The sequence below is a fragment of the Panthera tigris genome, chromosome C1 (genome assembly GCF_018350195.1).
Source record: "Panthera tigris isolate Pti1 chromosome C1, P.tigris_Pti1_mat1.1, whole genome shotgun sequence".
NCBI lineage: Eukaryota > Metazoa > Chordata > Mammalia > Carnivora > Felidae > Panthera > Panthera tigris.
The window spans coordinates 176,249,678-176,265,676 of record NC_056667.1 but is presented as its reverse complement, the minus strand read 5'-3'; the positions used below and the strand labels follow the sequence as shown (position 1 = coordinate 176,265,676).

The 15,999-nt window shown below is 39.8% G+C and overlaps 2 protein-coding genes across 3 annotated transcripts in view; one reads left to right on the top strand and one right to left on the bottom strand.

Annotated features, from left to right (window-relative positions):
• STAT1 (signal transducer and activator of transcription 1) overlaps positions 1-1,282 on the top strand; it is a 41,266-nt gene extending 39,984 nt beyond the window's left edge. The window contains exon 25 of the mRNA XM_007094693.3: positions 130-1,282. Within this exon, the coding sequence (XP_007094755.1) occupies positions 130-144 (15 nt within the window). The 3' untranslated portion in view covers positions 145-1,282. The remainder of the gene's footprint in view (positions 1-129) is intronic.
• A 2,283-nt stretch (positions 1,283-3,565) lies between these two features.
• GLS (glutaminase) overlaps positions 3,566-15,999 on the bottom strand; it is an 85,253-nt gene continuing 72,819 nt past the window's right edge. For both annotated transcript variants that reach the window (XM_042994925.1, XM_042994928.1), the window contains 4 exons: positions 12,290-12,351; positions 11,129-11,205; positions 10,987-11,050; positions 3,566-8,074 (listed from right to left, as the gene is read on the bottom strand). In XM_042994925.1, the coding sequence (XP_042850859.1) occupies positions 7,918-8,074; positions 10,987-11,050; positions 11,129-11,205; positions 12,290-12,351 (360 nt within the window). In that variant the 3' untranslated portion in view covers positions 3,566-7,917. The remainder of the gene's footprint in view (positions 8,075-10,986; positions 11,051-11,128; positions 11,206-12,289; positions 12,352-15,999) is intronic.

The window sequence follows — 15,999 nt, the reverse complement described above, 5'->3', positions numbered from 1 at the left end:
GTTATTTGCTGTTCAAAGTGTTTTCCTGCTTGCTACCCCACTGTAGAACAGACAAGGGGTGTTAAATAAATGAATCTGCATTTCATGAGAGCAGTGTAATAAACTTAACCACATTTTATCTTTTCACAGATGAATGCAGTATAGACCATGAATTTTTCTCATCTTCTCTGGCGACATTTTTCCTTCCCATCTGTGATTCCCTCCTGCTACTCTGTTCCTTCACATCCTGTGTTTCTAGGGAAATGAAACAAAGGTGAACAAATTTGCTGCAACCTGTTGATAGCAAGTGGATTTTTCCCTAATTCACAAACGTCTGTTACTCTGAAGGGCTTCATGCATCTTATGAAAGGTAAAATTGAAAGGCCCTCCCCATAGAGTGGGTTTTAGAAATGAAAAATATCCAGATAACACTGAAAACATGAGGACTAGAATGAGAATCCTTTGGGAAAAGGCGGGGTGGGGTGGCTTAGTAGCATTTAGTAAATGCTGTGCACAAAGTCCATGCCCAGCTGTTACAGGTTGTTGGATAGATCACATGGTCATATAGGGAACTTCTTGATGTAGGATTGGCACACTCCTGTTCTGGAGAACTCTTATTTGTTCCCTCTGCTTTAAATATGGCTGGACGTTTTCCATTGGTTTTCCTATGGAATAGTTCAAAGCTAAGTTGAATAGAAGTACATAAACTGTTTACCAAAGGTAGCCATCCTGTATCTAGAGGCAGGGATACAAGCTGTGTTCTTCCACACTAGCCATTTAAAGCTAAAAGCAAATTCTCTCTCTTGGGAGAATTTGCTTTTCTGTTTGTTATGGCATGATGTTACTGGCTAGTATCAGTAGAAGGAAATATATTTTCCAAATTCATAAGTAGTTTTTTTCTGTTTAAACCTTAATATCCAAAGCTGCCTATCTCCTGCCTTTATCATGGTCCCTAGTAAATGAAATTGTCTTCCCACTTCTATTCAAGGGAGCCAGGCTGTTAACAACAGCTCTCTCAAGGCAAAATCCTGTTTTTATGCAAAAAGTTGAAGTTAAGACCAACTCAGAAATTTAATTCATGTTTCTTAAATGGGTTAATTTGTCTTTATTGTTATTAGTTGGTATTTAGTCTTAGGCATAAACTTTTCAAATCTGGAAGAAAAAATAGTAATTGACAAATAATTAACCAGAGATAATATGAGAATCAAATCATTTGAAAACTCGTCCTGTATAACTGCATTGAGAATTGCATGTTTTTCACTGATAAATGTGTGTCTCTGACAAATACATTTGCAAATGGTTCCATTATCTCTCCTGTGCTTTTTCTAGACTGCTTTCTGATGTTTTGTGAAGTGTGTTTTGTCATTTACCGTCTTCCTTCACCTGCACTGACACGGGTCAGTGGTTGAGCAGGGCGGGTCTGACAGGCTCCTCCGGATAACTCTCACACACTGCTGGCTTTGTAGCCGGGCCCTCATTTCCCCCGCTGTCACCACCACAGTTACACTGTTGTGTGAAAATGCCATATTGTTCTGGGGGGACGAAGTTTCTTGAAGTCTATTTTTAAAATTAAAACCAAAGTTCACGTATTGCGTTTAATACGATATGCACATGGGGCTTTCCTCCTCTCGGTTTTTACATAAGACCCACATGAGTCTGGCTGGCTTTGCATGGACTTTTTAAATTGAAATGAGGAAGGAACACAGAAGAGCACATTAACAAAGGTATTTTTCTAATTGTTGGCATTTAACTGTTTGGTATATTTTTGCCCTTGGAGAACAACCTGGCACGGTTTCATTTTACTGCGCCAGCCCAGAGGTTTCGTTTACTCTTAACAAGTATTGAAATTCGATTGTTAGTCTCTTATTAACGGCATTCGGCGTGAAGATTTTAAAAGTTACTGGCATTAAGTACAGGTTTGATGTTTTTCTCATTTTTTCCTACTTATGATTAAACGTAAAAATGTGTGAGTTCTTATTTTTAAGCAAGGTTAATAACAGCGCGTTCCTGAGCGCTGCCCCTGCCCAGCCTGCTCACAGTCAGAACCGCGGTGGCGGAAGGGACAGGGGAAGACAGCAGGCAGGAGGCATTATTGGAATAAGCTGCAGTGTGCACCATAAAAAGCAAACAAAAAAAAGTGCTCCAGTCTTGCTGACCACAGCTGCCTCCAAATGCACGAATCATTTGGCAGTTATTTTGAAACGAATTTTGGTACTGCCGATACAAGTTTTTAACTTAAAAATACATGTAAAGTGGGACTCTGGCTTGTCTCCAAAGCTGCATCTCAGCCCCACATCCCAGGATTGGAGGAGCTAGCTCTTCCTCAGGAGTCACTGCGCCCACGCCAAAAGGGGCCATTTTTCTCCAAAGATGTTGGAAACTAGAAAGCCATGACCTTCTCAAAGTAAAAGGCACCGTGTGCCGGAAAAAAAATAGTGTAATGAAAGACATAATCGCCACTTAGACATAAATGTGGCAGGTTAAACTTAACTATTATCTGAAGAGTCGTCAGGGAAGAGTGGTGGAGACTACTGAATTCTGGCATCATAACAGATAGGACCGTTCTCATCTCTGCATCTGCAGTATTTACATCTAGGAAATATAAAGTTTCTTCGTAATAAACATAGAGAACTGTATTTCTACAGTAGATAAGGCCCTGCCTAGCCAACAGAAGTTTGTATTCTTATATAAATGAGCGTTATAACGAGTCACCACCATGTAGATCCTGGCTTAGGGATATTTGTGTGTTTTAAGAGTACTTCTTATATAGTTATGTATTTGTAGAGGGTTTGCTAAGAATAGAGCTTTTATGTACCACGTGGGAAAAATTTCTCCTAATATATTAAGGGAGGAGATTTCAGAGATGGCAATAAATAGATTGAGCTATTTATTTAGCATTAAATGACTGAAATCTATTTATTGCCCATGACCTAGAATGGAATATTAAGTCTTAATGAACAGAGTACTCCTTTCACATATGACTAATCCAGGGAAAACAGGAAAAACTAGAATTTGCTTTGAAAACCAACTATTTGAACTAGGATGCTATTCCCAAGGTAAGGGATATATACTTGAGTGGCTTCTTTTGGTTAGTTAAGATTCATTCACTTATTAGTTCATCAGATACATAGTGAACACCTGCCATGAGCCAAGCACTATTCTAGATTTTGAGAAACATTGGTAAACAAAACCAGACTAAGACCCCGCTTTTTTGGGACTTAAGATGTTTTGAGATACTGGATATGTTCTAGTACAAGCGTCTTATGAAAACTTAAGATTTTGTGAAGCAGACATGGCCAAAAGCTGAAGATAACTTAAATGTTATATAAAAATATGCACAATTTCATAGAAATGGCATTTAAAGCACTTATAGGAAGGCTAAAGATAATAATGGTTTTTAGAACCTTCTAAGATGAATTTATATAGCTCTTACGAAAAATTTTTTTAATGTTTATTTTTTTTGAGAAAGAGAGAGAGACCGAGTACAAGTGGGGTAAGGGCAGAGACAGAGAGAGAGGGAGACACAGAATCCCAAGCAGTCTCCAGACTCCGAGCTGTCAGCACACAGCCTGACACGGGGCTCAAACTCACAAACTGTGAGATCATGACCTGAGCCGAAGTTGGACATTTAGCCGGCTGAGCCACCCAGGTGCCCCTATATAAAAAGATACAATCGATCACACTGAAGCTTCCAAATTTTGGTGAACTAGCCTCAGGTTATGTGTATGTTATACTGAGAAATTAAACATCTTACAAGATTGACCAATTGGAAAAAAAAGAACACACTTAAGCAGTTTTAGACTTCTTAAATTTGTATCAGGCATACAAATGTAAAAGTACCTAAATGGTACCTTTGACAAGAAGCTGTCAAATTTGTATTATCAAACTACGCACATTCTATATTTTTTAATGCCATCACACCACTTGAACACCCTAGTGTTGGTGTGTCTGCAGCCTTTCCCTGTTTTGTGTACATGAAGCAGTCTTTTGTTACCACGACTGCTTGTCGGACTCAATTCCAGTAGACTCTTTAAAAGACATGTGGAGAGGCAGCTGGGGGAAGGCATAGAGGCCTGGAATCAGGTTCAGGCTCCAGAATAGAAATAAAATGCCCAATCTTTGCCCCTTTGTAAAAACGGACTTAATTTTCTCATCCTTCCCGTCCCAAAACACACATACCTTCCCTAATCTTCTAGTAAATCACATCCTTTATATAACTACAAAATACCCCTTCTCCTAACCTAACACATTTTTTAAGTACCACCTAACACATTCATGGGCTGCTTCCCTGTGCTTATCTGGTGTATGACTCATGAATTTACTCATTTCACTATGAGGGTTAGCAAGTGAAATTAGGAAGATTACCCAGCCGTTAAAAAAATTCCACCAAAGTAAGATACTCATGTCGTATCAAGAATAATTTAATTTCTTATATTTGGTATTGTTCATCTGTTTGTTTCCCCTGCACTGATGTCCTGCTTCTATCTGCAGATGTATATATGCATAGCTCAATTTAACCACATGTTGCAGGGCTTAACATTATAGCATTTATACTTCACTTTAAAATTCCACAGAGAGGTTTTAGCTAATATGCAAGTAGCCGAGTTTTCTGTCCATAGTGGGCACAGTGTGTTAGGATGTTAGAGAACATGAGACTAAGAGTTCTGAATCACAGCTCACTCTTGGGTCTCAGCTTCATCTATGAAAGAGTGGGATTCAATTACAGATGGCTGATGTCTCTTCCAGTCCTAAAATGTCAGTAATGCAGACGATTAACACTGTCTGACTACTGTAGCAAAGCAAATTATTTTGTGACAAACAACTTTCACAGTTGAAAATGGCAGCCATGGTATTCATGTACCATCTCTATGGTTGGAAAACCATATGCTAACCCTAAGCCCATAGACCAGGGGTTTCTGGCATTGGACGTGAATGCCATTCCATATCCCCATGAACCGGCAAGGAGCTGCAGTTTTACAACTCAGCCCAAGCAGACCCTAGTGTGACAGGACTAGATTCAGCCTCCTAAACAGATGCCAAGGCTTTGTGGAAACAACCTCTCTTCTCATGAAAGGAGGTTAGAACCCCTCCTGGTGAAGGACATGTTTAACGATTGAGTTCTACAGATACTTACTGAGCATGTCCTAACTGCACAATGACAGTGTTAGCTTCTAGAGCGCTGGAAATATTCCTCTCCACCCTCCCACCTTCAAGGATGAACTCCTTACCAGATTCTCTTCTTATTGTGATAACCCCAGGTGACACCTTGCCTAGTACCTGGCTCAGAGTAGGCATTAGAAATGGATTTGAACCAGCCGGGGACAGTCCATATGCTCAGCAGAGTTCCCAACCCAGTGATGTAAGAGAACCTTGGTTGTTTTAAAAAAAATTCATTTTTTACAGGGTTTTTTTTTGATACATGTATTTATTATGCTGTAAAAAGCAACACTACCTGATTTCATTTAAAATAAATATTTCCCAATTTCAGAATACTTACAATTTATAGTTTCAAGATTAGATTCACTTTGGGAGGTTCTGGAAGCAAATACATTCATAGCTGTACAGTCCCCAGGAAGAATCTATATCCAACCTCAGGTCATTCAGCCCCTGCCAGACAGATAACAGCATCAAACGGCTGATAGCTAATCCAGCTGTGCAGCTAAAGGGCAGTGTGGGGCAGTAGCGGGATACAGCACATTACACCCAAAAATGAGGTCATTAGAATTGAGACTACCAAAACAACAGTGTATAAGCAGCTTTAAATAAACATGACCATATAGAGAGCTCTCATGATACAGAAAAAGCACGTATGATCCCAAAGCCAAAACAAAGAGATCTTTGGAGTATACTGATGGCAGCAGTTAAGAGCACAGTCAAAAGCATTTAAACCAAGTGTACTTGTTATTACCAGCCAACAGCAAACAGCCAGAGCAGGACCCGGCATTACAGTCATAAATAAATAACCTTATGGGTAAATAAGGGCACATATGACTAAACCACGCAGATTTTGCAAAATCGTTTTGATCTGAAAAAAAGATGAAAACTCTGTTCCAAATTAATGGTTAGAACCTCTTTTTATTAAAGCCTCCAAATTGCTGGTAACCTTTAAGCCACACAATTGAATCATCTTAATGTTTCATTTTAATCACACAAAGCAAGCTGCTGTTTGAGCAAAGTTATTTCAGTTGATTTCAGTTAAAGAATGTCTATCCCATAGTATCTCTGGGGATAATGCCGTTCCTCTACAGCATGTTGCAAATACTGCCTGTCTGCACGGCTTGGTAGACCCGTGGGGCGGGAACCCAGCAGCAGGGCCGATGCCCATCCACCAAATCCCCCACAGCACACCCGTGGGAATGGCTTCATGCCTGATGCAGCTGTTAGGGAACACTGGCCACGCTTCCACCAAAGGAGGTGCTGTGTAGGTATTAGGAGGGCAATGGCTGAAGCCACCAACTGAGACTGGAAGCAAAACCCAAAACATTTGGAGGCCGCTGGAGCGGAAAAGGGGCCATTAGGCATGATAAAGGTTGGAAGCAGCAGTGTGTGCGGATACAAAAGGAAAAAAAAGGAACTTGCTGAATTTGCCACATTGCAACAACTAGGAGCATTCACGTAGCTGAGGATTTTGGTCATTTCACAAAACACGGCCTCAGAGAAGTCCATTCGTGTGTGTATGTGCCTGTGTGTGTGCTTAATATCAAAAATCCTCATTAGCAAACCCCTTTACCTCTGAAGTACAATAGGCTAAAGCATATGTGCGGTTCCTCCCTAGGACAAACAACAGGTCTCAATTTAAAATTAAATGGCCTTTTCTTATCAGTCCACCAAAAATTATACAATAGAGAAGCAGGAGAAAACTGGAGTGATCTAGTGGTCCCCCAAATAGGTGCAGGCTTTTAATGACAGGTTTAAAAAATAAATGTTAACTGTTACAGTTCCCATACGATCCTACTAACTTTGGTAGCTTAGAGCGCTTATCTGAATGTATCTTTATCCTGAAAGCTGAAACAGACCTTAAAGAGCCGTGGTAGCACATGCTTTCCTTTTCCAAATTTGGCTAATTTGTACTTAGCTTAGTCATCCGTGTCTGGTTCATCGCCTATTGACAAATGGCATAGTTCTAGCTCGGATGCCAGATGTCTGAGGCATTTTCTGACTTACGGTGGAAAACATGAAAACTGCATAGTGTGCCAGCACCCACGTTCCCAGCTCAAGCGAAGAGGCAAATAGCTAGATGTCTGGGAAGAGAGGCTGGACTAAAGGGGATATAGAAAAAGGAACTTTTTTCAAAAGTATTATATAACTACATTCACATAGATATTTTGGTCACCAAACATATCTTGAACAGATTCCCTGATGAAGTCTAATCAGAATTGGTCTATGCCACTACAAGTTGTTAACTATTTTAATTTTTAAAGAGTCACGTCATGAAGCTGGGTGATGGGAGACATTTAAAACACATAACCCTACGTGCAGATAGTTGTTCAGACACTCTAACTCTACATTTGAAGTCCTGAAAATCACACTCTTTTGCTTCTAAAGGCAGCCTTGACCTATTTGGACAGACTGTACAACAAAACTTAATTTATAAATGCCTAAGTTCATCATACAAATTGAAAAATTCACAAAACACACATAAATATATCATGAAGACCACCACACAGTTAAGCTAGCATTGGTAACTATTTCTTTTACATCAAATTATACAATGCACGAGGTAAATATTGCTCACATTATGGAGGGAGATTGTTTTATTTCTATTTTTTCCCAAAGAGATCAGATTTGTCCTGTGTGTACAGTGAAGAAAACTCCAGTAACACTGAAATGACAAATGTTGTAAAATAGACATCACTACCAGATAGAAATACACATGTTCTTCATAATCATTTTCCACAATTAAATAGGTAAGTGATTTATATTTTGGGCTTAAGACCTTTATAACAATCCATCCAAATTCTTATGGACCGTTTGATTTTCTTTTCCGTTGTCGGAATCTCCTTGAGGCGTGTACTGCACTTGGTATTCCTGGAGGATCTTAAATACATCGTGGTGTCCGAAGTGCAACGCTTCATCCATGGGAGTGTTATTCCACCTAAATAAGTAGCAGAACGTGCACTGGGTCATTAGATAATTCCTGGACAAAGGTGATCATTCAGCATCCTTACATACTAAGTGCAGATCTAAGAGCCGTTCAACTTTAGCCATTTTAGCAACGTTACAAGTAAAAATTAATTGAAGAAAAACAGAAAGGGGCTCGTCATTCAAAAAGTGGTCCTACAGGCAACTTGAGAAATGGGGAGGAAGAGAAAACGGTCTTCTACAGATGGATCTTGTTTACATATCTAAGTGCTGTGGGAGGGGAAGTTCTCGTGTTGACAGATACAATAGACTCCTCTGGGATTCCTGGTTTTCAATTTCATAAAAAGCCCACAGGCTCTCCCTTTAAATAAAACCTTCAAGGAAAATTCAGGTATATAACATCCATCACCCTATCCTTTGATAGAAAATTTGTGTTCCTAACAATTCAAAAATCACGATAAATCTCAGAAGTCTGGAAAGAACTCTGACCTCATTAGGCCCCAAACATACACTGGAGGAGCAAGATCGGCCCCAGAGGAACTGACATTTTCATCTCTGGTAAGGATGGGCATCTGAGGGGCTCAAATGGACCACTACGCAACCAGAAAAATAACTACCCTTTCCACTATAAGTGTGTCTCTGGCGTGTGCTCTTCAGAGTGATAGAGATGAAGACTGAAGAGAAGAGAAGGGTTGCCAGCAGCAATCAATCAGCTGATCAGCCTTTTGAGAGAGGAGATGATACTATGAAACTCGCAACCCAAGTAAATGAGAGTGCGAGAATCCGTCCCCTAATACTTCACAAACTATGAAGCCTCTCCCTCCACTTAGGTCACTTGTCCATGGCTACCAGACGCTCTGACTCCATTTTTTCATGGTCTATTCTCATCAGCTTCTGGTTTTTCTTCTTTCCGTTTCTCCTTTCCTTTCTGTCTCTGCCTTTAACCTTTTACCCCCATTTTTATGGGGTCACAATATGGAACTGAAAGGTTTTTTAAACAGTCTCAAAAAATATTCTTGGATAAAATTGGGTAATCTTCATTTTTTAAATCAGGTAAGTCATATTTTACATGTATCTGTATGTTTCTCAAAAAACAGCTCCTTTTCCATATTGGCCTTCATTAATTTAGGGAGTCCGTGGCCTTACACTGGGAGGTGGGGGGACTTTCCAGTCATCTACAACATATAATTACCTGTCTTCCTGAGAAAATGGAACGTTAACTGCAAGTTACCTTTTTGACAACTCTTCTTCCATGAAATAATACAAATTGTCAACTTAAAGAACATCACTAAATTCACTCAAGCCTATTTTACAATTTGAGGTGACACAGATTCTACAAAATAGAGAAAGGAGTTGTCTTGGTTTGGCTTATATTCTAGAATAGCTGAATACCCAGTTACCAAGTTAGTTATTTAGCTAACTTCTCCCATCAGATGGGTACTTCTACTTCCACATTCCTAGAGGCCAATTTAAAGCAAAAACCAAAACGTTTCATACAAAGCACATTCCTAGAGGCCAATTTAAGGCAAAAAAAAAAAAAAAAAAAAAAACAAAAAACAAAAAAAACAAACAAACAAAAACAAACCCAAAAAGCAAAACATCTTAATCTTTATAAAGCACAGTAAATGTTTCCAGCCTGTGTTAAAAGAGTGTTTTAGTTGGGATTATAAACACAGGGCACAAGTTTGGGTAAGGGAAACACACTCTTCAATTTCTTGCTCTAGAAAGAGCTGGTATTACATTTGGGGATAAAAGGGAGGATTGCCCCCCCTGACATGAGGTTTTAGAACATTGCCAACAAAGGTCATGATTAGATAACCCAAGTGTTACTATACTTAGAAAACTGCTAACAATTTTCAGACACATCCTAACTCTTCTGCATTTCTTGCAACCAGCTTGAATAAAACCCAAACTTCTAATTTAAAAAACAGTAGAGATCTAACAGCTAGAGTATAATCGGCTTGCTCCAGACTTACTAATACAATCCTCAGATATCCAATCAAAACTCCTAATCATACCTAACAAACCTCTCTATCAAGTATTTTTTCCTTCAATTCTTCTAAACCTATATTCTCATTACTGGCTCATCCAGCTACATAACACACAAGTATATGAGCACAGAGCTGAAGTATATATGTATACACACATACGTGTATATATACGCGCGTATATATACACGTGTATATATACGTATGTATATATATACACGTATGTGTATATATATACATATATAAGCTGCACTCTCAAGCCTCCATCACTGTCCGTGTTGTGGACAGCATTTACTTCAAGATGAATGGAAGTTTGCCATGTGGATCAGGAGAGAGAGGAGAGCAGCAAAATGTATTCCAGGCAGATCTCTCCCACTGAAGACAGCGTGCCCTTCTCTTCTTTCCGTGCCTTCAAATTGCATCTCTTCCCCAAAGCACCGATTAAAATTCAACTCCACATAGCCTTTTAAAACTGACACCAAACAAATCTAGGAATTTCAAGAAACCCCAATATATTCATTTTAGCATTCTGTGACAGTAGTTTTCTTGCACATTTTTAATATGTTCCTGTAAATGTTCATCTTGTCTACCCTGTGTAGTTAGAAGCCCCACAAGGACAAAATTCCTATTTTCTCTTTCCAAACATAAAGTATTGTTTTCTTCATACAGTGTACTGACTGACAGACTAATCTGAAAAATTCTAAATAAGAGACTATCCTTATATGAGAAATAGGATACGGAGGGAGAATGATCACCCTAGCAGAAACAAGGTTTTGTTTGTTGCCTTTGTAAGGCACCACTGCGAGTTCAAGAATGTCTCCAATATATACATGGTGGATTTAATAAGAACACCTTCACTCATATGTTATAGCCCTGGATTGTAATAAAACACTGACTTGCCATTTGTAAGTTAGAAGGGGACGACATAAGTTCTCACCTGTCCTTGGGGAAAGGATTTACTTTGCATGCCTCCAGCAAAAATTTAACAACTTCAACATGACCTACAAAACAAAACAAGTAGATTTTAGTATTGAGTAGAAACTACATCTGGAAAAAAGGATGAACGGTTCATAGATTACCCTCTGCAGCAGCTACATGGAGTGCTGTTCTAGAGTCATAGTCTCGCTGTTCCATGTCCATGGCTGATAGAGCAAATCTGAAAATGTGTAAGAACGGCTATTCGTTACATATAAAATTTAATTCACACCTGTAACATTTACCCCATCAGTTCCATCTAAGGTCTTGTGTTCCATCTAAGGTCTTGCTGTCCTCTATCAGGCTCACTGATGGGGATGTGAGGGCCTCTGGGGCAAATGCCACTTCCTCTCTTTTTGGATACAGGGAAATGTTCATTTCTCACAGAATTCAGCTTCATTACATTATTGTTCAAAGAACAGTGGCATACTAAAGTTTGTGCCTCAGAAGGGCAAGAAACGAACACCTATTACTGAAGTTAAATGCTTTCACTATTTAAACATTTTACACTATAGTTTACAAGTACTAATCAGACTTCGATTTAATTTTTAAAGTACACTTTTAGAAACAATTGACATAGAACATTATGTAAGTTTGAGGTACGTGTTGGGTTTGATACATTTATATACTGCAATATGATTACCACAGTAGTGTTAGCTAACCCTCCCTACAACATCACATAATTTTTTTTTTTTTTTGTGGTGAGAACACTTGAGATCTATTCTCTTAGCAACTCTGAAGTTTGTAATAAAGTACTGTTGATAGACGTATAATCTGACTTTTAGACAAAGGTAGAAATTAAGCACAGATATTTTTCCATGTTAAAATTCAGTTGCAACTCTATACAAGAGATCTTATGTAAAGTACACAGTCCTATGCAACCTTTCTAACCCCGGTGATCCGCAGAGCACTAAATGCCCCTATCTTCACTCCCCCTTAACCTCCAAAGATGGGAAAGGGAAGGTAAATGGGGACTGAGATAGCATTATTCAACTCCAATGAAACACTACATTAATTAGCCAGATTTGTTGAACAGTCTCCACTTGGGAGAAAAGAGGTCTGGGCTTTTCAGGAGGTAGAAAAGGACAAGACTACACAGGAAGTCTAAGTCACTGGAGATGGGGATTTAACAAATTTGTTCGGATCATTTTCATTAGAGAGAAATGGAAATGAGACTTTGGCCTTAAAATGGCCATTTGCCCAGAAGCAACTTTATAAACCTCTGTAAACCGGATGCTAAGCCATATGCCACCATGTTAACATACCTTCGAAGTGCAGATACATCTCCAGTATACGCAGCGAACAAAAGGTTTATCACTGACTTCACCTGTGAAGAAAAGAAAGTTCAGGCATCCACAGGGGAAAATAAACATATAGAATGTATTCCTGTCACCAGTAAGTGACTTCCATGTGCTCTGAACACTTCAGCTGGGTCACACGCAGTTATCATAAGTACACATCTATAGCCAAACAGAATACCCATGTGTTTTTTTTTTTTTTATTGAAATAGAGGATTAGGAGAGAAAACTCATCAATAAAGATAAGCTATGTGAAGGAAGGAACGGAATGACACTGGCACAGACGTGGGAACTTGGGACCTGTGAAACACACACAGGGCAAATGAAAACTATTCAGAACCTTTCTAATTTGGTTTGTCTCAGTATTTTGAGTGGACTTGTATACTCGTAAGATTCACATCACATCTTCGTTAGAAACTAAATCACACAATATAAACACCCAATCCCTGCCAGCAATCACTGTCCTCACCAATCACCAATCACTGTCTTCTTTGGAAATCTTATGCGACAACATTCAGTATTAATCACCTTAAATTCACGGACTATACTACACTGGAAAAACAGTCGTCCGTACAATGCCCAGGTAGTATAAACTGGGGGCATTCTCAGAGCCTAGGACACTGCCTCTCCTCAAAAAGTGGGTAAACTCCCCCGATTTTAAGTCACTGCTAGTGAGTGCTCCAAGACTTCAAAGTGTATCTTTTGACAGCTATCTACTTGTTTGTCCTTAAAGCTAAGGAAAAGGCTAGATATCCTAAAAGGTCCTTAGATTTTGGTTTGCTTTCATAGAGACTTTATCCAAACCTGTTTTTGAGAAACTATTGAATAACGCATGTAAATACTTCATGAATTCCGACTTTTGTCTTTTGCAACTTCCAACGGACACTGGACTCAGCGGTAGAAAACAGGAGTTTAAATGGAAGGATAGATAGTAACCCAGCTATCCACCAACAAAGCCATAGGCCTGGGAGCTGTGCTTTCAATAGCTTAACCTGGACATTCCCCCTTTCCACAATGGCTTCCCTTTCCCCAGGGCTTTCCTTTTAAATCAATCTGGAACTAGCCATCGCTGGACCTCTCTAGGTCAGCATGTTCACAATGCGCTCTGTAGAAATTGTCCACAAATGCTCCATTAAAACAAGGGCGGGGGGAGGGTCCTGTAGTCAGGTATTTTCTTAAAAGATTAAAATCCCATTCGTAGAGATTCATGGGCATATGAATTCTCTGTAAAGTTCTGCAGTACAGGAACCTAACTAAGCACACTCCCCAAATTTTACTATTGTTGTTGACATTACTCCAGAAAACCTTACTCTAATTCCTTCAGTCCATTTGCTTCCCTTGCAGCCACTCTTTACTACTCCTGCCCAGCCTGCACTCTGTAGTTAATCTCCTGCTAATCCTAAATCCACAACACTTCTCACTGGAGGTGGAGGGAAAAGCTTAACAGAATCACACAGAATGTTCTAAAAATACATATAAGCATCTCCCCTCCCATGTAATTGTCCTATTCCCACACCTCAATTTGATACATTTCAGGAAAAACAGCTTTTTGAAAAATGTCCCCAGGTAGTTTTGATAGGCACTCTTCTGGGTTACGAACCATGGTTCTAAGTGCCCTTAATTTTTTTTCTTTTCTTTTCTCTTTACTTTTCTCTTTCTTTTCTTTCTTGCTTTCTTTCTTCCTTTTTTTTCCTTTGTCTTTCTCTTTTTTAAAATATGAAATTTATTGTCAAATTAGTTTCCATACAACATCTTTCTTTCTTTCTCTGAAATTCTCAATTCCCCTATGCTCTTGTGCCCACAGAAAAAATACTGATGAGCTATTAGAAATTATTCCTCATGTTTCCAGCTGGTCTCTCATCATTGCTTGACAATTTTTTTTTCTTATTGATTCCCATCCCCACTTTCTTCAGGCCTTTAATACCAGTGGTGCCCCCTAAAACAGATGACCCTGACCACAGATTTACTAAGAGAACCAACTGTCCTCACTTCTCCTTCCTCTATTATGCAAAACATCTGTTTCTGATACCCATTTTCCCTTCCTTCTCTCCAAACCTCAAAGCAAAACAGATCTATCCTTTCTCATTTCTGAGACTAACTTCTTTACCTATTCCTTTAAACATATATCCTCCAGATTCCCTAACCTTGCTCCCTCATTTATCCTTTTTGTTTCTAGTACCTTCAACCTTTCCCTCCTTCACTGGTACCCTTATTTTTGCCTTAATACAGACACAACTTCAGCCTGTTTTGAAAAACCAACATATAACCCTACTGTTACCTCCTTTCAGTGCATATTTTCTGAAAGTAGTTTGTATTATTAGTTCCCTGCCAATTGTCTCCACACCCACTATTACCTGTACTCTCAAAAGCTCCAGCGGCCTTCTGAAGCCCTGCTTCTTGATGACCTTCCCAACAAGCCCTTGTCCTCTTACTCCTTGTCTTTACACAGTGTTGATTACCCAGATCTTCCTCTGGTTTGCTTTTATACAGTTATCTCCCACTTTCCACTACCGAATAATATGCCAAAGGCAGTCTCCATTTTTTTTTTAGGTCTAATTTTCCTCAAAGATCTCATACATTCCTTTTGCCAGAATGATTTCCCAATCTACGTCTTTAATCTAAATCTTTGTTCCTAAGCCTTAACTCAACAGTTCCACTTGCTTGTCATACAGCCATTTCAAACTCAGAAATAGCAAACCTCCCTACAGCTCTGATGGCTCCCCACCAAGAGTCCATCTCCATCTGCCCACTTGACATTGCCTCTAGGATGTTTAACAGGCATCTGAGACTTACACAGAAAATAGAACTTGATTTCCACCCCCAGTCCCAGTTAGCTCCTCTTATGGTCTCCCTCACTTGGGGATGACACTACCAGTCACCCAGTTGCTCAGGCCAAAACCTGAGTTAGCATGCTGCATTTGACCCCTCCTCAAGGATGCCTGACCAAGGCGCCCAGCCTGAGCTCCTCTCACCCAGCTGTGGTATCCAGCACCCAAGTACATCTGATGGGAGGAAGGGAGCCTTCTTCATACAAATGTGCTGAGAGGGTCTGCTTAAGCAAAGGCAGAACTAATTCACACAAACCCACCATACAGACCCTGGCGATATTCCTTGAGTCTATTTCTCATAACCCACATCTAGTTCATCAACACATTTGCTCTACCTCCAAAATATACGTGGAATGAAACAAAATATATATGGAATCCCATCACTTCTCACCACCTCCCTTATATCGCCCTTGGCTCTGAACCACCACCTTATCTATCACCTGGAAGCCTGCCATAGCCTCCTAACTATTCATTCCCCTTGTCCGACTCTGCTGCTACAGGGATCTTTTGAAAACAGATCATAATAGCACTCCCAGTGACTTCCCATCATACCTAAAAAAATTCAAACTCTTCCCATGGCTTTCAGGACACCAAATGCCCTACTCCCCAGTTACATTGTTCTTCTCATTCCCGATCACTCTGCCCTGTGCAGTTCTCCACCGGCCAGGCGGTCTCCTTGCTGGTCTGGGGGCTACCCTTGCTGTGCTGCTGGGGATGCCCCTTCCCCAGAGAGTGAGGAGGCTCCCGCCTTCATTTCATTTAGGTCTCTACTCAAATGTTACCTCACAGATTCTAAAACACTGCCCTCTTTTTCATCATCCCTTATCCCTAACCCTTGCTTTTTCTCTT